Source organism: Cygnus atratus, chromosome 3 (genome assembly GCF_013377495.2).
Source record: "Cygnus atratus isolate AKBS03 ecotype Queensland, Australia chromosome 3, CAtr_DNAZoo_HiC_assembly, whole genome shotgun sequence".
Taxonomy (NCBI): domain Eukaryota; kingdom Metazoa; phylum Chordata; class Aves; order Anseriformes; family Anatidae; genus Cygnus; species Cygnus atratus.
Window position 1 is genome coordinate 98,026,767 of NC_066364.1, and position 21,959 is coordinate 98,048,725.

Consider the following 21,959-nt stretch of genomic DNA (forward strand, 5'->3'; position numbering starts at 1 on the left):
TATATTTTATTAGCATGTTGAAACTGGAGTAGTATACACTGGAAATGTTACAAGCACAACCACAGAAGACATCATAGTTGGTAATAAACCATAACAGTAAAGAGCCTATTGACCTATTGAAGTCTTTACCAAAATATGAAACAAACATCTATTTGTTACAAAATCTGTTAAAGCTTTTATTGGATTTCATAAACGAACTTTCATACAAGATATTTTCTTGAAATTACTTATATCCTTAAAATTGAGTATCTCAGTACTTAAGGTCAAGAAGTTGCAACTGTCTAGGACACAGTGAAATTTTGTAAGTAATTACTTATATTTTTTGGTGTTTTCATGTGCACAGTGCAGAAAACATCTTTTCTTTCTTACGTCTTTCCTAATCCGTTATGGTGCCAATGGGATCTCAGTCAGAGAGTTTAGAAGAGTCTGACTTGAGCTCAGCAGAACTGCAGGCAGTGGCATTTGCATGTAAGCCTGCCTACTAGGTATCTAGCTCACCACATGTATGTGACTTGCAAAAGACAAAGGAGGAGCTGGAAACGTATCTCTACATAGACACAGCGGCAGAAAGACAATTTTTGTTTTAGCTTCAATCATTTCTTGCAAGTGTCTGAACACTGTGACATAGTTGCGTAGGTGTTCCTTTTGTCAACAAAACACAACACCTTCATCTGTATCATTTGGAATTACATTCCTCTGTGGAAGAAGGCATTTAAAGATTTCAGCACAGTGCTATGGAAAATACGATGTGTGTTGGGGGGGAGTATGAGAAAGTAACAGGCTGCTTTAACAGACAACTTAGCTGTTTCTTTACTCTCTGAGTTACACAGGCATACGAGCTGAATATATTGGTATCTTTTATCGTCGTGTGATAAACATCATGTGATTTACACATTTTAAACTCAGAGGTTTTTAATAATTGAATCAAAAGGTTTTTTGCTAATCCCTGCAGTGACAGGGAGGTGTACCGAGAGGACGCGGAAAGCCCACCTGATTAACACGTGGCTCAGAGGCTGGTGCCAACACAGAAATTTTGTTTTTTTTTGACCATGGGGCGCTTTACTCGGCACCCGGCCTGGTGACCGCAGACGGGTCCCTGTCTCTAAGGGGAAAACGGATCCTAGCCCAGGAGCTGGCAGGGCTCGTTGAGAGGGCTTTAAACTAGGAAAGAAGGGGGATGGGGCTGAAATTAGGCTTGTTGGAGCTGTACCAGGGGGAACAATGGCAAAGCCAGGAAAGAAGGCAATGGCCCAACTGAAGTGCATCTACACTAATGCACGCATGGGTAACAAACAAGAGGAGCTGGAAGCCATCATGCAGCAGGAAGGCTATGACTTGGTTGCCATCACGGAAATGTGGTGGGACCACTCTCATGACTGGAGTGCTGCAATGCCTGGCTATAGGCTCTTCAGAAGGGACAAGCAGCACAGAAGGGGTGCTGGTGTGGCTCTCTATATTAGAGAGTGTTTTGGTGTTGAGGAACTTGAGGCTGGGAATGATAAGGTTGAGTCCCTATGGGTTAGGATCAGCGGGAAGGCCAACAAGGCAAGCATCCTGGTGGGGGTCTGTTATAGACCACCTAACCAGGATGAGGAGATAGATGAGGAGTTCTACAGGCAGCTGGCAGAAGCTGCAAAATCGTCAGCGCTTGTTCTCATGGGGGACTTCAACTTCCCAGACATATCCTGGAAGTACAACACAGCCCAGAGAAAGCAGTCTAAGAGGTTTCTGGAGAGCGTGGAAGATAGCTTCCTGACGCAGCTGGTTAGAGAGCCTACCAGGGGAGGTGCCCTGCTAGACCTTCTGTTCACAAACAGTGACGGACTGGTGGGAGATGTGGTGGTCAAGAGCTGTCTTGGGCAGAGTGACCACGAAATGGTTCAGTTCTCTATTCTTGGTGAAGTCAGGAAGGGGACCAGTAAAACCACTGTCTTGGACTTCCGGAGGGCTGACTTTGAGCCGTTCAGGACACTGGTTGGCAGAGTCCCTTGGGAGGAGGTTCTGAAGGGCAGAGGAGTCCAGGAAGGCTGGGCACTCTTCAAGAAGGAAATCTTAATGGCTCAGGAGCGGTCTGTCCCCACGTGCCCAAAGACGAGCCAGCGCAGAACTAGACAGGCCTGGCTGAACAGAGAGTTGTGGCTCGAGCTTAGGAGAAAAAGGAGGGTTTATAATCTTTGGAAAAGAGGGCGGGCTACTCAAGAGGACTATAAGGATGTTGCGAGGCTGTGCAGGGACAACATTAGAAAGGCCAAAGCTCATCTGGAGCTCAATCTGGCTACTGCCGTTAAAGATAATAAAAAAAGTTTTTACAAATACATCAACACAAAAAGGAGGACTAAGGAGAATCTCCATCCTTTACTGGATGCGGGGGGAAACTTAGTTACAAAAGATGAGGAAAAGGCTGAGGTACTCAATGCCTTCTTTGCCTCAGTCTTCAGCGGCAAGACCACTTGTTCTCTGGATACCCGGTACCCTGAGCTGGTGGAAGGGGATGGGGAACAGGATGTGGCCCTCACTATCCACGAGGAAATGGTTGGCGACCTGCTACAGCACTTGGATGTACGCAAGTCGATGGGGCCGGATGGGATCCACCCGAGGGTACTGAGAGAACTGGCGGAGGAGCTGGCCAAGCCGCTTCCCATCATTTATTGGCAGTCCTGGCTATCAGGAGAGGTCCCAGTCGACTGGCAGCTAGCAAATGTGACGCCCGTCTACAAGAAGGGCCGGAGGGTAGACCCGGGGAACTATAGGCCTGTTAGTTTGACATCAGTGCCAGGGAAGCTCATGGAGTAGATCATCTTGAATGTCGTCACGCGGCACTTGAAGGGCAATGAGGCGATCAGGCCCAGTCAGCATGGGTTTATGAAAGGTAGGTCCTGCTTGACGAACCTGATCTCCTTCTATGACCAAGTGACGCGCTTGGTGGATGAGGGGAAGGCTGTGGATGTGATCTACCTTGACTTCAGTAAGGCTTTTGACACCGTTTCCCACAACATTCTCCTCAAGAAACTGGCTGCTCGTGGCTTGGACTGGCGTACGCTTCGTTGGGTTAAAAACTGGCTGGATGGCCGGGCCCAAAGAGTTGTGGTGAATGGAGTCAAATCCAGTTGGAGGCCGGTTACTAGTGGAGTCCCCCAGGGCTCAGTGCTGGGGCCGGTCCTCTTTAATATCTTTATCGATGACCTGGACGAGGGGATCAAGTGCACCCTCAGTAAGTTTGCAGACGACACCAAGTTAGGTGCATGTGTTGATCTGCTTGAGGGTAGGAAGGCTCTGCAGGAGGATCTGGATAGGCTGGACCGATGGGCTGAAGCCAACTGTATGAAGTTCAACAAGGCCAAGTGCCGGGTCCTGCACCTGGGGCACAACAACCCCAAGCAGTGCTACAGGCTGGGAGATGAGTGGTTGGAAAGCTGCCTGGCAGAGAAGGACCTGGGAATACTGGTTGATAGGCAGCTGAATATGAGCCAGCAGTGTGCTCTGGTGGCCAGGAAGGCCAACAGCATCCTGGCTTGTATAAGAAGCAGCGTGGCCAGCAGGTCTAGGGAGGTGATTGTCCCACTGTACTCAGCTCTGCTGAGGCCGCACCTCGAGTACTGTGTTCAGTTTTGGGCCCCTCGCTACAAGAAGGGCATGGACGTGCTCGAGAGAGTCCAGAGAAGGGCAATGAAGCTGGTGTGGGGTCTGGAGAACAAGTCTTACGAGGAGCGGCTGAGGGAGCTGGGGTTGTTTAGCCTGGAAGAGAGGAGGCTCAGGGGAGACCTCATCACTCTCTACAGGTACCTTAAAGGAGGCTGTAGAGAGGTGGGGGTTGGTCTATTCTCCCACGTGCCTGGTGACAGGACGAGGGGGAAGGGGCTAAAGTTGCGCCAGGGGAGGTTTAGGTTGGATATTAGGAAGAACTTCTTTACTGAAAGGGTTGTTAGGCATTGGAATGGGCTGCCCAGGGAAGTGGTTGAGTCGCCATCCCTGGAGGTCTTTAAAAGACATTTAGATGTAGTCCTTAGTGATATGGTTTAGTGGAGGTCTTGTTAGTGTTAGGACAGAGGTTGGACTAGATGATCTTGGAGGTCTCTTCCAACCTAGACGATTCTGTGATTCTGTGATTCTGTGATTCTGTAATCCAGAAGCAAGATTTCACTTGTACTAATAGTCTTTGAGCATAGTTCAGTGATAAATCAAAGTCAATGCATCAACTTAAAAATGTCCTAGGTTGGATTTTCAACCAAAACTTGGCAAGAGCTTTCACAAAGTAAATTCCTGTAAATTTGTGACTACTTATTAGCAGGAACTGACTGTACAACAAACAGCGCTGAATACTATGCCATTATGTGAGAAGCTTCTGTGCTGAAATATACAAAATATAATAAATAAACGATGCTCAAAGACTAAAGCCATGAAAAGACAACACTCCTGCTTACCTGCTACCTCACACACTTTTGAAGGTTTTATTCATAATCTGAAAATGGCTCAACGGGCACCCAAACTTTCTGGGTTCTAGGCCTTAATTCAGTAACTTTAATATAAAATACCTCAGCTTTTTAAGCATATGGATGAATAGTTAGAGGCGTAAGTTGACAGCACACAGAAAAAAAACTACTTGTTTCCCACCCATCCAAGCTACAGCAAGGGAATGATAAGCAAAGTATCCACACAAGAAACAGGGTGAGGTATGTGCAAACATGACTAAATCCTGTCGCTGGGTCTTACTGTCACCACCTGCAAAGAAGTGCTGTGGTGGCAGGCTGGGTAGACATGAGACTTAACTACATCTTTACTGCCTTTTCCTATTAATTACGGCTTAGATCAGTACTGAAAATACACAGAGCTTCAGGCACCCAGTTCCGTCTATACAATTACGAGAGAGAAAAGCAGGACTGAACAGAAAATTAGCATTATATATTTTGGCATAAGTATCTCAACCATTTCCTCACACTGGAAATTTGAACAAAACAGACACTTTTTTAATATCCCATGTCATCTGACAGAATTTCATAGGACTTTTCATAAACTGATTTATTTGGCTTTGTCTGATTCCCTGTGTTTCATTTAAATTATTCCAAGTTTAGCAAAATTACTTCTCTCCAGATACACAGGCCCTGTTTTCAGTGCCCTTTGAGCTATTGCTTCAGTGCCTGGGTGTGTTGCAGTCTCTCACCTGATTTAACAAGTAGAGTAGATCACAGGCAACCAAAGAGCTGCACTGATACAATTAAAATACATATATGTATTATTACTTATAAGTACCTAATACAAAAGTGACATAAATATTAGAAATAAAGAGTAAAAAACCAAATGAAGAACAAAAACAAAAACAAATAAAAAGAGCAGCAAGAAGACAGGCACTTTGGTGTCATTTCTGGCCCAATCAATTCCACATAAAGCAGAACAGCTTCGTCTGTACAGAGTGAGAACTTCCTATCTAGATATCCTATGATCTGATCTGGTGGGACATCGTGGCACATCAGGGACAGAAGCAGCATTCAGATCCTAGTAAGAGAAGAGAGGTTCTGGAAGGAGTGAGCTAGCCATGGAGTGTAGGTGTAGGAGAGGAGTGCTACAACTTCCTGGAAGCTTTGAGTATAGGCTGTCTTAGGCATTCATCTTCAAAACAGGTTTAGAGTTGTGCAACCCCCAACAGAGGTGAGACTCGTTTTATTTAACAGGTGAATCTTAAGACATGACCCTTGGTTCTGCATTTCCAACTATCCAGATTAGGTCATGCTTTGGTTAACATGATGTAATTTGTATATCCACTGTTTTAGGAACCTATTTCTCCCATGCAATGCAACTAAATCCCCAGCTCACAGCTGTGGGTATGGCCAGGCAGCAGTGTGCTAAAAAGTTAGTTGGCTTGGCCAAGTGCAAAACCTAAGAAACAGGCACTGTTACAAACAGCATCAATTTCCAGACATCTTTAAGTGAAAAATAAAAACTTAAATTACTATGTATCTATATAGTAATAAAAATGCCTTCTCTTTTTTAGACCTCTTTTCATTCCTGTAGTTTAGATTCCTCTTCAAGAATTACAGTAACGGGCAAATAAATCAGCTCAGCTACAGAACCCAATCCCAACTTCCTTTGTAGGCACAAGCATACTGCTTTGCGTAAGGCACTGAAGGAAACAGAACAGAATGACCGTCAGAAATAGGCTAAGATTGTGAGCAGAGGGTCAGCAGCTTGCAGCAGGCTTTGGTTAGAGGCAGCGCACATCCCAGGGCAAGCAGTGCTGGAGGTAAGAGACGGAGATGTGGGGGTCTTTCTACCGGCAGAAGATCGGCTGGAACAGCTCAGGCACCAAGCAGCTGACAAACGCAATTTTTACGTTGTTTAGACTGAGGTGAGGTGGTGGGATCACCTTACACGCATTAAATTGCTTCTTTGGAAGGAGCCGGGTGAAGCTGGACCCCCTTCTCGACACCTAGCGGCCGCTCCCAGGAAGCCGGTCAGGGCTCCCACCCTTCGAGCCATCTCACCTGCCGGCGGTGAATCCCTGCCGACTTCTCCTGTGTGCCTTTCTCCTTTCCTTCGGGTTCCGTTGCCACACCACCCCGCCGACACCCCGGGCGCCCGCTGCTTCCCTGCCGCTGCTGCGCCGCTGGAGCTGGGCACGGCCGGCCCCGGGCTGCGGGCTCCCGGCTCCGCACCGCGCTCTCCCAGCTCGTGCCGGGGGCCAGCCGCTGCCGGCCGATCTGCTTGCCCCTACCCGCAGCCGCCCCGGGGGGCTGGGAAACGCGGCTGGGAGCGGCCGTGCCCGGGGAGGCGCGGCCCTGAGCAGGGGCCGGCGGGGTTTCCGTTACCGGCCGGGGCCGGCGGGGTGGCGGGGCCGGGCCGGGCCGGGCCGGTGGAGGTGAGTGGGGGCGGCGGGGTGGCGGGGGTGGCCCGGGGCCGCTCGCTGAGGGAGGCTCGGCCGCAGGCAGGTGGGCGCCGAGCCGGGCCGGGCGCTGAGCGCTGAGCCCCGCTTCTGCAGAGCTCACGGGGAGCTCCGTTCCCCAGCGGTGCGGGGAGGCGGGCGGGGCTGAGCAGTCAGCATCCCCTTTGGCTCCATTGCACGAGTGTTTTGATGCAGGTATCCTTCTAGCTGTGGCTGTCCAAAATGCGGCAGTGGCTGCTGATTTGTTTTAAAACGCAGTGGTCAGCCGTCACTGTACCCTTTTAACTCCGTGGCTTATTGCTGGGAGCATTCAGCCAGGGCATGAGGGAGTTCACTCAGCTCTGTCCTCTGCCCGAGGACATGTGCCTTCCTTCCTCCTGACTGGCAACAGGCTTTCTGCCATTCTTCGGCTTCTTTCTGAAGCTATGTTGCTGTGCAAGAACTTTTAGAAGCTGATTGAGACAGTAAGACCCAGGAACTAGCTTCCATGTAACAGGAAGGGCAAGAAAGGCCTCCAGGCTGTTCTCTCAGGATGCCTTCTGGGTGAACGTGTGCAGTCAGGCTGTGGAAAATGTGCTCAGAGCAGATCTCTTCCCCTCCCCCCCTTCCCTTGGCCCCTGTGCAGAGCATCCCCCCCTATTAGGCAGAAACACAGGTCTTTAATGAATCTTGGATGTTATTCACTGAGGTGAAAGAGCAGTAACAGAAGAGGAGGAGAGTGCCTCTGGACGAAAATAACCAGTGTTCCGCAGTTAATAGGTAGGTATTTGTAATACGGAAAGGTTTGGTGTTGCAGGGTACTGGAGACTTCCTCAGTGCAGTAACTGTTTCAGGCAGTCTCACTACTCTTCTACCTTGTTTGCTTGCTATGTCTCCTTTGCACAACAGATTCTGCAGCATAAACTTATGTCACCTGCACTCGTGAGCACAACTTCCACATTTTTGCTCCTCCACCGATGAGTTGGAGCTAACTCAAATTTATTCTAATCTAAGACCTATTGCAAAGAAATTCAGAAGGTATCATTTCAACACCTCAGTTCCAGGAAGGAGTGGAGGAGGTTTTTAACTTCACTTAAATGCTGGGCAGACTGGTTGTCTGTCTCTCAATACATTTATGGTTCTTCTGTCACTGGCCATTTGCAGCTTGTTATCTTTTGCTTGCTTTTTTAAAAACATACTTGCGGAAAGCAAACATCTTTGTTATCTGTTATCAACACCTGTCTCCACACTCTTCTAAAAATTCTTTAATAAATACTCTGCCCAGATTGGGTCCCAGGAGTGAAAGAGTGGCTACTGTGCCATTTCCCTTCCAAGCAGCCATTTAGTCATGTTTGCTGACTTCAGCTACTTACTGCTGTTTTATGCTTGGCCACTATTTCATCGTCAAGACAGTGCTGCTTGGCTTTATAAAAAGATTAGTTTTGTAGTTAAGGCTATACCTAATTCTGCTTGTGATCCTAGGAGTTAGTCTGAATGCTGTGTCTCCATTTGCTGTCCCTTCCCCAAGGTTTTCTGTCAATTCTCTGAAAGCTGGCCTCCTGTAAGTTTAACAGTGCAACCTCCAATTCAGCTGTCATTCCTGATAGTTACTTCCTATGATCTCTTTGATCTTTTCCAGGTGAGAGTTTTAAATTTGGCTGCTTCTACTTACCCTGCAAGCACAAAAAAAAAAAAAAAAAAAAAAAGAAAGAAAGGGGGGCAAAAAAAGGCCCTTTTGTCCCTGAGCTAAATCCTCTGTGTGAAAAACACAGCCCAAAACAATAGCTACGTTTCTTGGTTTCTCAAGGGAAATGCTGCTTCATTGGAGTGGCTCCTAGTCTAGACCAGGCAGCTATCACGTTAACTTTCAAAGAAAAAGAAGTCAAGATGGATTCAGGGTATGAGGCAAGAATTCTTGAGCACAAGTGCTTTGTGCAAGAGAGCAAGTGTCCCTGCTGGGAAGCAACCATAACAGTGAGCTGAAAAAACAGGAATCTTTGCTGTCCTCACTGAAGCCTTGAGAAGTTCATTTCTTTACAACCTGGAAGAGCGTAAGAAACCTTACTGGTCCTCTTCTCAAGCCTATTTGAGGCTCTCTCTGCCTTCATCATCCCCCATCAGACACAGTGACAGAGCAGCCTGGGCTGCCTGGGGTTGACAGATGGACCAGTGCCCAGCACTGGGTCCCTTCGCTGCAATAACCACCCAGCTGGCTGCTCAAGCACAGAAAAGCAGGCTGCCTCTGTTCAGGAGGGAGACACTTGAAATGGTTCCAGGAGCTGGAGTCTGGGGCTACAGCACCCCTTCTCCCGTCTGTCTGGTTTGCTCCTGTCCCCCAGAGAAATGGACCGGAGAATGATTTAGTCTATATATTCATTTTTTTTTCCGTGCCCTTCTGGAAACCACGTTGTTTTAAAGAACTGTAATAACAAAAGAAGAACAGAGGAATCACTCTCTCTGAAGTGTGCATGCCTGCGTCTCATCATATAATCTGAGGGGATATCAAAATGAATCTAAATGATGAATAGGATCTAGATAATTACATCCAATATGTAGCTCCTGATTACCCAAACCAGTGGCTGTTTTTTATGGTCCTTCTGCTCTGTCTGATCGCATAATGACTTCTTGCCTTACGACCCCACCCGTGAAAAGAACTGTCTCAGTACTCACTTGCCCTGTAATATGCTCTCTGATTTTAAGTTGGAAAATGCTGTATTTGAGTTTAGCGTCCTAGCAACTTAAGGGAGAGGCTCAGGGGCTTCAAAGGGGCACATTCATTAATCATCTAACGAATGATTTTTTTTTAGGTTGTAATTGACTAGACAGGTCCCATATGTACAGTTTGTTTACATTGCACATTTTTTATAAGCACAAATGTGTATATTGGGATGGCTTACAGCCTGGACAACAGCTTGGAGGGTTTTGTTTTGTTTTTTTTTTTTGGTTTTGTTTCAGTAGGTAGATTTGATCTAATGGGATAACAGCAGCAATACATACTTTCACAATAGCAGTTGTCTATCTGGCCAATCTAAGAACAAGGGCTTACAGGTTGTGATGTATTTTTTAAGATCTCTATTATGGCCTAGGTAAATATTGTAAACAAACTCCTTGTCAGCAGGTTTACCGTGAGATTAAAAGAAATAGGGTGCTCTTTGAAGGTCTTTTTTTTTTTTTCCTAAGAAATTTTACCAAGTTATAAATACAGATAGTCCTTCACAGTCAGTGTGTATAACCAGTCTCTTAGAAAGATGTCCATAAGTGTCACCATGAGTGAAGAAAATCATGTAAGAATATTAGATAAGGATATTTAACTTGTTCTGCACTTCTCCAAGAAGTAGAAATGACTCTCTTCTCTGTGGAATTGTGACATGACTGTGGATACAGAGGTATAACAGAATAGGGAGGCTCTTTCATTTGTATGGCAGGAAGGGACCCAGGAACTGAAGAATGAGATTGAGAAACACAATTTTTTCTATTCATATGAACTTAATAGGATTTAGGCAGCCAAGTCCCCCAAAATCTGATCCAAAAGGCCCTTCCTTCAGCTAGTCAACCTACACAACACCACCATGTCCTTCTGCTGCTCCCGGTATGTGCAGCCATTGCACAGGTGCACCTAAGGTTGAGGAGCCTTGCACAGCAGTTACAGACCCTCTGGAGGCTGATGTGAAAAGGCAACAGCTTTACATCCTTGGGGGAGCCTGCACGGAGCACTTTGTTGGTACCTTTATTATATATACACAACACTCACCTGTGATCCAGTGGCCTACAGAAAATGGCCTAGATGTTTTTGTGAAAGTTAGCATGAGCAAACAATTCACATCCTTTTTTTTTGTGTGTGTGTGTGCAGATAAATAAAAATTTACTAGCTTTACCTCTGTCTAGTCTTTACCTGCTGACCACATCCCACACACCTAAATTACGAGTATTCTTGATCACAAGACTTCATCTGTATGGAATTATTTCAAGCAGTCTGGTCTTGTGGTGGGCAACACAATTCCTCTGACTGAGTCATCATCTAGGGAAATTCTCCATAGGAGGATATCATGGTCACTGCAATAAGTTACTGAAAAAAATCTTAAACTCTTTGAAGCTTGTTGTTAATTGTATCAAACTGTTCTTCTCTAGAGCCTGTCCAGTTAGCCAGCACCTCTGGTGTTTCGTTCCCCAAAAGCTCTGGCTGAAAATTCAGAACTATTTAGGTCAGATGATTATTTTCATGAGTACAAAAGTGCGTATCAGTTGAGCTGGCTTGTGCTGGTTCATATTTGACCTAGGTTATGTGGCGGAAACAGGAGGTGCTGCTGAGGAGAGTAAGCATGCTACTAAAAACTGTGCAAAACCACTTCTGAGACTGAAATTTTCCTTTTGTATCACTTTTTAAATAGCAAGTGAACATTCTCAGCCATCAGCAAGGAGAAAAATAGGGTACGTAACCCATTCTTTATTTATGTGGACTCAGTGCATTTTTGCTGGGGACATGGAAGGGGAAATGGCAAGTGCTTTGCAATTCTCCATGGAATAGCTGTTATTCTAACTTTTTCCTGACTTGTGTACATAAAAAAGGTGACAGTCTTAGTTCCTCTTTTCAGCTATACTTCAGGCCTTGCTCGCTGACAGCTTCTGTCGATGTCCTAAGGTGCACACAGCTGTGCTGAGAAGGACAGGCAGCACTACAACATCCACTCTCAGGTACTGTCAATTCCCTTCCTTTTTTGTTGTGCTAGTGAAGGTTTCTAGATGATTTAAAACCATGTTAACAAAAATTAGTTTTAAAAAAAAAAAAAGGTAGTGCAATGGTATAGATCAGTTCTAGACTACTCTAAGCAGCTGAATCTGCCTTCGCTGATCAAGATGCACACTTCCTAGGGAGTCCAAGCCATAAACTACAATATTTGCATTCTGTGTGCATTTGCTTGCTGCTTTTAGATCTAGGTTGGATATTCACCTTGTGTTGTAAAAGTTCTTTCCATTGCTTAGAAACTTGCCTGCTAAGGACTTTCCACCCCAAAAGCATTTGCTGTGTTTTTCCTCCTCTTCCTCCTGCTACTTTTCTCTTTCCCTTTACTGCTTACCCCTTCTGACATCACTGAAGTAGAATAAAATAAAACCCCACATGCAGAGCTCTTGTTCTCTAAACTTCATTGCTCCATTTTTCAATAACAAATTAAGCATTTATACAATCCTTCATCTCCAAGCACATGCATGTAACTGAATGGGATGATGGTCATTTTGTAGGAAAAATATTCTTCCCAAAAGGTTATAGGTACTAATGTACCTATATTATTGCTACTAATGTACCTAATGGTGAAGGGTTGTACGAAGTACTAGATAGGGAGATTCTATTACATTAAAAACCTTTGTCTTCACAAGCACAGTAACAGGCATTACGCTGCTAGCATCCTGTTCTTGCTCATGAAGAGCCAAGATCTGTGGGAAAAGGTAGTAGCTTTTGCAGAAGACATTGAGGGAGCAAACAGTTTACAAATGAAACCTTCCTTGTCACCAAACCTGAGCTGAGGTGGAGTATAAGGACTGTTAAGAGATTGATAGAGATTTTAAACTTACAATAATATAGAGAAGCAGATAAAATGTAAAAGCAGAGGGGGTTAAAAATATTTTACCTTTTTTTTTTTTTCTGATAGTAAAAATCAAGGTACATTTTTTAATTTAAAAATAATAAACAATGTTTTCTCATAGCTCCACTCTAAACATTTTGAGCTTTTTCTTGTGGTAAGTTGGTATACATTTATATTAAATGATGACTTCCAAAGTACTTTCTATGTGTCATCAGTTTTGCTAATGTTATGACTTTGCCAAAACTTAAAAAAACAAACGAATAAAAAAAAAAACAGCTATAGCATTTGAGCAAATACCTGGAATGGAATTTAAACATCTGTAAAATAATGATCTGCTTGCTATATATTTAGCTGTGTCTTTTTTTAATAACCTACAATATCTTGTAGTAACTTAAATATTATATAGCTGGCTATTTATAATGTCCCCTTTCAACAGTGCATGTTAAGTTAAAAAAAGAGGGTAAAAAATATAATTATTTTGTAGTATTATGGATAATTCCCCATAGATACAGTTAAAATCTCTTAAAAGAATTTTGATACTTATTGCCTGCAATTTGTTTTTATTTGGAGCAAGTCCTAAACACTTTACTAAGACAAAATGTGAATGAAATTTGAATGCCAGAACTTTGGAATTTAGCACTCTATCCTGTATTCATCATCTCTTTCACATTCAAGAACTGGGTCTTGACCCAAACCATGAAACTGTCTTAAAAACGACAAGATAAAAATGTGAAATACAAAGTTGTAGGGTGTGTATTTCCCACTTGAAATTTGAGCCCTTAAGGTGGAAATTTACAGACTCATCTTAGTAATCGTAATGGTTAGATGCTTGCAAGTTCAGATTTCAGGATAACCTGATGACTTTGAGAACATCAACAAAAAATGTTAGGTTCTGTGAGATAGTGTCAAAGTTAATGAGATTTCATTGTACTATTATAACCTTGTAATTCTTATTTGAGGAGTCTATAAAAATGTCTAGGTCTTTCCTTTGGTATTTGAAATGTGAATATCAGACTGGTTTCTACTGACATACTTCCTCATTTCCTAGAAGTCCGTGCACTTTGTATGACAGCAACAAGCATAAGATGTTTTTAGTTCAAGTCCTAAATTCTGCATAGCATTCTGTACTTGTGCTTTAAAGAATCAGTGTGCTTAAATCACAATAATTAACAGGATTTACCTCTTTTCAATTACTGGGTCAAAGCCGAACTCGCTTTCCTCTCTGAAATAGATTTACCATGTAGCTGTTAGATAGTCACCAGGGGATTTGCTTGCTCACATTTACCAGTTTTTAAGTAGATTTTTGCTGGAAGTCAGAAAAAATCTTACATTGGGTTGTCAGTCAGTAAATCATTTCAAATAATGCTGTTTAAACAGGAGAGGCAGATGGTTGCAACCTTAGCTAACATTGTTTGTTTTTTTTTTAACTACAGTACATAAACAACTACTTCAGTGCTAATAATTTGTTTTATTTTGTAACATGCTCAATGAAAAAGACTTTTCTTGCTTTGAAGAGATTTATGTCTGAGAGAGACAGGCCGACAGATGGTATAACGCATGGAAAATCCAGTGTGTGAATAAATTAATAGATGTATTCGTCATCGGGTTGCATAAATTATGTTATGTACCTTTTTGCAATAACTTAGGAATTTACAGTTCAGCAAATGTAGTTTTTCACATCTTGCAGCACTGTTTTCAGGCTGCCACATTTTTCTTTTCCTTCACTGTTAGCCTTGTACCTGCCTATTCTAAAACTATTTTACCACTCTTTCAAGAACAATTTCACATTGCAGGGTTAACCTCTGAGTCACAGAGCCTTAAATGAAGTTCTCCTTTTAAAAATTCATGGCTGTTAAGCACTACTGTGTTATAGCAACCTACATTCCAGATAGCATCGTTGTCCTCACAAGGAGAGAGCTGAGGGAGAGGGCAGCACTGGCCTGCCCTGTTCTGATGACTGGATGATGGCATTTATACTTTAGTAATCCAAACTGTTTAAACCTGTTTGGATCACCAATTACGGAACTAAGCTAATATACCAGTGTTGTCACTTCCATGATGCATTAAATAGCTAGACCAAGATATTGGTCACTTAACTATTGGGGTTTTGGTGCTGACCTTAAGATGCAGATCAGGAGAATTACTTTTCATATCAGAGGTGCTCACGTCTCTTTAGGATCCATTTTCTGAGACTATCAGATGATGCTTATTAGACTTCAGAGAAAGGATAAATCCAAATCACTAGTAATTTTTAGCATGACATTAGTCTTCTATTCTACAACTATTAAAAAGCTGCTATACAATTTATTGCAGATAGTCATTAGCAGAATTAATGCTTACTATTTTCACTTCTTTCATACAGATTCATGATGTTACATCAACAGCTAGTACTTATTTTTGGAATATCACTAGCTAGAGATATATTTGCATCTGGAAGCTGTTATTCAGAAGCTCAAGTCGCCGTGTATTATTTCTGCAACCTCACAGGTATTCCACCTGTGCCAAAGAATACCGTGAAGCTTTTGCTAAGTTTCAACTATATCAGACAAGTGACTGCAACTTCATTTCCACTGCTGGAGCATTTGTCGGTGTTGGAAATTGGAACACAACATGTCTTTCCCGTTAACATAGGAAAAGAAGCTTTCAGGAACCTGCCAAACCTTCGTGTCTTAGACTTAGGACAAAATAGGGTTCTTCAGCTGGATCTAGATGCTTTTGTGGGCTTGACAAGTCTGACTGTACTCCGGCTGTTTCAGAACAACCTTGGAGATTCCATCCTGGAGGAGCGTTACTTTCAAGATTTGAGCTCATTAGAAGAATTGGATCTTTCAGGGAACCAAATCACAAAACTTCAGCCTCATTCCTTATTCTATAATCTAACAGTCTTGAAAAGTGTGAACCTGAAATTCAATGCCATATCCAACCTGTGTGAAAGCAATCTTACCAGCTTCCAAGGAAAACACTTTTCATTTTTTAGTCTCAGTTGTACTAGTTTATATAAGACTGATGAAACGGTCTGGGCCAAATGCCCAAATCCTTTCAGAAATATTACATTTAACTTACTGGACATTAGTGATAATGGCTGGAGCACAGAGAAAGTCCAGTATTTCTGTACAGCCATTAAAGGGACTCGAATCGATACTTTAAATTTTAGCTTTCATACAATGGGCTCAGGATTTGGATTCAATAACTTAAAAAATCCAGATGAGGATACATTTACAGGGCTAGCAAGAAGTGATCTTCATGTGCTTGATATTTCCAATGGTTACATTTTCTCTCTCAATTCACTAATCTTCAAAAGCCTTGGTAATCTGGAATCACTAAACCTTTACAGAAACAAGGTGAATCAAATCCAAAGGCAAGCATTTTTTGGTTTGGGAAAACTAAGAATTCTCAATCTCTCAAGTAATCTTTTAGGTGAGTTGTATGATTATACTTTTGAGGGGCTACACAGTGTAATGTACATTGATTTGCAGCAAAACCATATTGGGATGATTGGTCAAAAATCATTCAGTAAATTAGTAAATCTGAAAATAATCAATCTCGGAGACAACGCCATTAAAAAACTCCCTTCCTTTCCGCATCTGACGTATGCCTTTTTAGGTGACAATAAGTTAACATCTGTAGCTGGCACAGAAATAGCTGCAACATATCTTGAATTAGAGAGAAATTGGTTGGCAGATCTGGGTGAACTGTATACTCTTTTCCGAGTTCCAGGTGTACAGTATATCTTCTTAAAACAGAATCGCATCTCTTATTGTGAGAAAAGTGTTACTGTTATAGAAAACAATCAGTTAATTTTTATGGATCTAGGAGAAAACATGTTACAGCTTGTGTGGGAGACAGATTCATGTTTGGATGTGTTCAGGCCACTGTCCAAACTTCAGGTTCTACTTCTGAACAACAACTACCTTAGTGCTCTTCCACAGGGAATTTTTAGAGGCCTAATATCTCTACAAGGACTTAATCTGGCTTCCAACCTCTTGTCTCATCTCTCTCCTGGGATTTTTCCACAAAGCCTAAGATACCTAAACTTGTCTAGAAACCAGCTTTTTTCCCCTGAGCCTGAAATCTTTATGTCTTTGAGTATTCTGGATATATCACATAACAACTATGTCTGCGATTGTACTTTAAAGAGCCTAACAGTGTGGCTAAATGAAACCAATGTGACTCTAGCTGGCTCACAGTCTGACAGGTACTGTGTGTACCCACCTACATTGGCAGGGGAACCACTGTCATTTCTGACATATAATTGCAATGAAGATGAACTCCAGCAGACACTCAGATTCTCAGTATTCGTCTTCACGTCCATCACCCTTCTAATGTTTTTAATGGCAGCCATCATTTTTACTCGCTGTCGGGGGATTTGTTTTGTCTGGTATAAAACTATCACAAAAAAAATGATAGACAGCCATCAACCAGCAGCAGATACAAGTGAATACAAGTATGATGCATATTTGTGCTACAGCAAAAATGATTTTGAATGGGTCCAGAATTCTTTGCTAAAGCACCTGGATTCACAGTATTTTGATAAAAACAGATTTACCTTGTGCTTTGAGGAACGAGATTTCTTGCCTGGGGAAGAACATATCAACAATATTCGTGATGCCATTTGGAACAGCAGAAAAACAATTTGCATTGTGACCAGACAGTTTCTCAAAGATGGGTGGTGTGTGGAAGCCTTTAATTTTGCCCAGAGCAGGTACTTTAGTGATCTGAAAGATGTCCTCATTATGGTAGTAGTTGGGTCACTTTCTCAGTATCAACTGATGAAGCACAAACCAATTCGAATCTATTTACAAAGGAGTCAATATCTGCAATGGCCTGAAGATTATCAAGATATAGAATGGTTTTTAAGTAACCTTTCTTGCCAAATTCTGAAGGAAAAAAAAGTGCAAAGGAATGTCGATGGTATAGAGCTGCAGACTGTAGCGACACTCTCACATTGACAGTGTATGGGTTGCTGGCTTTCCAGATACCCTCTTTCTAGCTGTGCCATGGCAGGAAGAAACAGAAGCTTTGCTTCATTCTTCCATGAAGAAGCAGGTAGAAACATAACTTTCAGTTTTAATCCTACTAAACATAGAAACAACTTGAAAGCAACCAGCAAATACAAGGAAGTGAAATTATTTTATGGACTATGGCACCCATTTTCAGAAGAATTAATGAATCACAAATGTCTCACATTTCTCACATTTTGGATGCTTAGTTTCAAACAACTTAATTCTACTTACAGAGTGCTACATACTTACAGGTCTCTGTTTCAGTGAGAGGAGAAAGGGAGGAAGCCCATACTTTTTTTTTTTTTTTTTCTAAAAAAAGAGTCCATTGTACTGTGTATGACCCGCATATGTTTTCATGTATAGCCTAACGTGATCATTGGTTCATTGATTACTTGCTCCTGCGCTTTCTCAACTCTGTAAGTTTTCATGCCCTGTTTCAAAGTAGCATTAGTGCTTTACACCTTTATGCTTTAAATCGGTGTTACACGGATCTTATTTATATGTTCTCTATTAAATTATCCACAGCTTCTCAACTGCAATGTACAACTTTTGAATTACATTCATCCCCTTCCCCTCCACAACTTCTCTGTTTGGTGGTAAAACTACAGTCATTGGGCTACTTCATTTGCTGCTGTTTCAGTCTGGCACTTTCTCAGTTGAGCTGCCTCCAGCCCTGCAGAGAGAAATGAGCATCCCCTACAGATCTGAAGCAAGCCTGGAAAACCAAACAAACCATCTTGAAAAACAAACAAGAAACTACCTCAGCAGCCATGGGGGCTGCACACCAGTGATATGGCCAATAAATAGCACAGTATCTGCTAGGCAGATTTCACATTCTGTGGGTGGAAAATGAAGATAACTTTTGTGTGTCATTCGTGTTTTTCTCTGTACGTCCTGTGTCCTGATCAATTCTAAGATTATTTTTTTCTGGTTCTATTGAAATATTTTTTCTGGAATCATAATTGTCTATTTACTCTCTAAATATTTTATCACTGTTTTGCTCAGGTGTGCATCTTCAGGGGCTTGCTTGGGGTCATTTTAATAAAAGTCTGACCTGTCACTAATGTGGTTTAACCTCGGCAAGCAGCTGAAGTACCCCACAGCCACTCGCTTAGTCTCCCCAGGTGGGTTGGGGATGAGAATCGGAAAGGTAAAAGTGTGAGACTCATGGGTTGAAACAAAGTCCCCTGGTAAAGCAAAAGCCACACACACAAGCAAGGCAAAACAAAACAAGAATTCATTTGCTACTTCCTATCAGCAGGCAGGTGTTCAGCCACTTCCAGGAAGTGGGCTCATCACGCCTGACAGTTTCTTGGGAAAACAAATGCCGTCACTCCAAATGTCCCCTTCTTACTCCTTCTTTACCCCAGCTTTTGTTGCTGAACATAACATCATTACTGGTGAGCCTGACCTCTGTGCCTGGCAAGATCATGGAAAAGATCCTCCTGGAAGCAGTGTCAAGGCACATGCAAGACAAAGAGGTGATCTGAGACAGCCAGCATGGCTTCACCAAGGTCAAATCATGCCTGATCAATCTGGTGGCTTTCTACAATGGAGTGACTGCATCAGTTGACAAGGGAAGACCAACTGATGTCATCTACCTGGACTTCTGTAAAGCCTTTGACACGGTCCCACATGACATCCTGGTCTCCAAACTGGAGAGATGGATTTGATGGGTGGACCATTCAGTGGACAAGGAGTTGGCTTGAGGGTCGCACCCAGAGAGTGGTGGTCAATGGCTCTGTGTCCAGGTGGAGGTCGGTGGCAAGTGGTGTCCCTCAGGGGTCTGTCTGGGGACTGGTACTGTTCAATAGATGGTGGGATCGAGTGCAGCAAATTTGCAGATGACACCAAGCTGAGTGGTGCAGTTGATACCAGAGAAGGAAGGGATGTCATCCAAAGAGACCTGGACAAGCTTGAGGATTGGGCCCATGTGAACCACATGAGGTTAAACAGGTCCAAGTGCAAGGTGCTGCACTTGGACTTGTTTAACCTCGTGTGGTTCACATGGGGTTGGGGCAATCCCAGACATGAGCACAGACTGGGGGAAGAAGTCACTGAGAGCAGCCCTGCAGAGAAGGACTTGGGGGTTCTGGTGGATGAAAAGCTTGACATGAGCCAGCAGTGCGAGCTTGCAGCCCAGAAATTCATGCCAGCTGCATCCTGGACTGCACCAACAGAGGAGTGGCCAGAAGGTTGAGGGAGGTGATTGTGCCCCTCTGCTCCGCCCTTGTGAGGCCCCACCTGGAGTGCTGCATGCAGGTCTGGGGCCTGCAGCACAAGAAGGATGTGGGGCTGTTAAAGGAGGATCCAGAGGAGGGCCACAAAGATGGTCAGAGGGCTGGAGCACCTCTCCTATGAGGTGCTAAGGCTGAGAGAGCTGGGGGTGTTCAGCCTACAGAAGAGAAGGCTCCGGGGTGACCTCATTGTGACCTTTCAGCACTTAAAGGGTGCTTATAAAAAAGATGGAGAGTGATTCTTAGCTCAAACAGATAATGACAGGACAAGGGGAAATGGTTCTAAATTAAAAGAGGGGAGATTTAGATTAGATATTAGGAAGAAATTCTATACTCAGAGGGTGGTGAGGCACTGGCACAGGTTGCCCAGAGAAGCTGTGGATGCTGCATTCCTGGAGGTGTTCAAGGCCAGGCTGAATGGGGCTTTGGGCAACCTGGTCTAGTGGGTGGCATCCCTGCCCATGACAGGGGGTTGGAGCTGGATGATCTTTGAGGTCCCTTCCAGACCAAGCCATTCTGTGATTCTACAATCATATGGTATGGGATATGTCTTTGGCCAGTTTGGGCCAGCTGTCCTGGCTGCATGCCCTCCTGGCTCCCTGTGCACCCCCAGCCTCCTCACTGACAGGGCAGCAGGAGAAGTAGAAAAGTTCTCGGCTCTGTGCAAGCACTGCTCTGCAACAACTAAAAACATCAGTGTGTCATCAATACTATTTTCATCAAAAAATCGAAAGCACAGCATCATACAAACCTCTTCAAAGAAAATTAACTCTATCCAAGCGAAAACAATGACAATCGTGCACTGTTATAAAACCTGCACTCTTTTTTTTTTATTGTGACACATTCTTTGAAGGTATTGTTCGTCTGATTTTATACATGTATTCAATAAAGGCTTACCAAAATAAGTTCAGTATGGGCTGGGTGATTTTTTCAATGTGGCGAAGAAGCAGGAATGGACTGGTTTATGAACTAGCTGTCTTGACCTTAGCTTCAAACAAATAGTACCATCTTAACTATTTTCACAGAAGCAATAAAATACAATATGCTTCATGAGAACGCAGCTCTTTGACTAACGAAGTGCCTGTGACTGATCTAATTTACTCTCAACGTAACAATATGCATGATTTCTATTGATACAACTACTACAGCAAAATATTACTTTCTTCTCAATCGGTGTAGTCATTCAGGAACAGAAAAGGGCTAAACTTTGGGAAAATTTCCCGTTTGCATGGGGCAGGGGGATTAAGAAAAGGGACGGGGCTGTGCTCATGAAGCCCTGGGTGTCGCTGTTGGCTTGGGTAACAGCTAAGGCTGTCCTAAACTCCTCCTGCCTCCGGTCCTCTGCAGCTGCTGACGTTAGGGACGAAATGCTGCTGCACGAAGTCAGAAAAAGAACCGGCAGCCCCGGCTTCCCAGGGACCCCGTGGGCTGTAATGAAAGCCACCACTCTGCATTTCTTACAGGTCTTTGAAAGCGTCTAACTTTTTCTATTTTCCCCAGCCAGTGCAAATATTTAAAGACATTATCTTCAGTCAGAGGTTATATATATATTCAATAAAATCTTACCAAGCTACTGACAGCCAAAGCAGGAATCAATCTGTACAGTCAAGATCATGTGCAGGTCTAGGTGATGGATCTGTATGCAGTGTAAGAGATGGGAATTTTAAAAGCATGTTTAAGAAATTAAATTTGAATTATTGTCACAAAACATTTTTGGTCAAGTGTTAACTGAGAGCCCTCTCCAGTTAGGACCTTATTGTGTACTTACAAGATACTCCTATCACTTCACGTACTTAAAACTTATTTCAGCTAACCTATGTACGCAGGAACTATTGCACACAAGTAGATACAGAGATTGCCAAGATGGCTTTAACAAAGTCTTTGCTTTTTTGTTTGAAATGTTTCTCTCTACTGCTTATGGCACTGGTGGGAGGTGGCTAGATCGAACTTGCATTTACTTCAGTCTTCTGACTTTTTACATACAGGTAATGAAACCTTCGGATGAAATTTCATTGTCTGCCTCCATACCTCCATATGATATACATACCATTTTGGAAGCATAAAGAAATTTAAACTGTGTTAGGAGCAGCTGGGAAAACATATTTATACCACAGAGGCATCTTAGAAACATAAGTAGCACAGCCTCCATCTGTTCCTTGCAAATTCTACTGCAAGGGATTGGCAAAAGGAAGTAAAGAGATTTTTGGAGAACATGCCACTGAACCGTTCCTGATTGTGGAGTGGTTGATAGGCATATGAATAATTCCAGTGTGAAATTTTCAAGAAA

The 21,959-nt window shown here is 43.3% G+C and overlaps 1 protein-coding gene across 1 annotated transcript; it reads left to right on the top strand.

Moving 5' to 3' along the window:
* The first annotated feature begins 7,568 nt into the window (after positions 1–7,568).
* TLR5 (toll like receptor 5) lies at positions 7,569–18,024 on the top strand. The gene is made up of 3 exons (XM_035558663.2): positions 7,569–7,633; positions 11,446–11,545; positions 14,795–18,024. The coding sequence occupies exon 3, from the start codon at positions 14,799–14,801 to the stop codon at positions 17,379–17,381; it is 2,583 nt and encodes an 860-aa protein (XP_035414556.1). The 5' UTR covers positions 7,569–7,633; positions 11,446–11,545; positions 14,795–14,798; the 3' UTR covers positions 17,382–18,024.
* Positions 18,025–21,959: the final 3,935 nt, after the last annotated feature.

Bases quoted from the DNA above. Each gene is read 5' to 3' on its own strand.
- TLR5 (XM_035558663.2), top strand. From the start codon at position 14,799: ATGATGTTACATCAACAGCTAGTACTTATTTTTGGAATATCACTAGCT.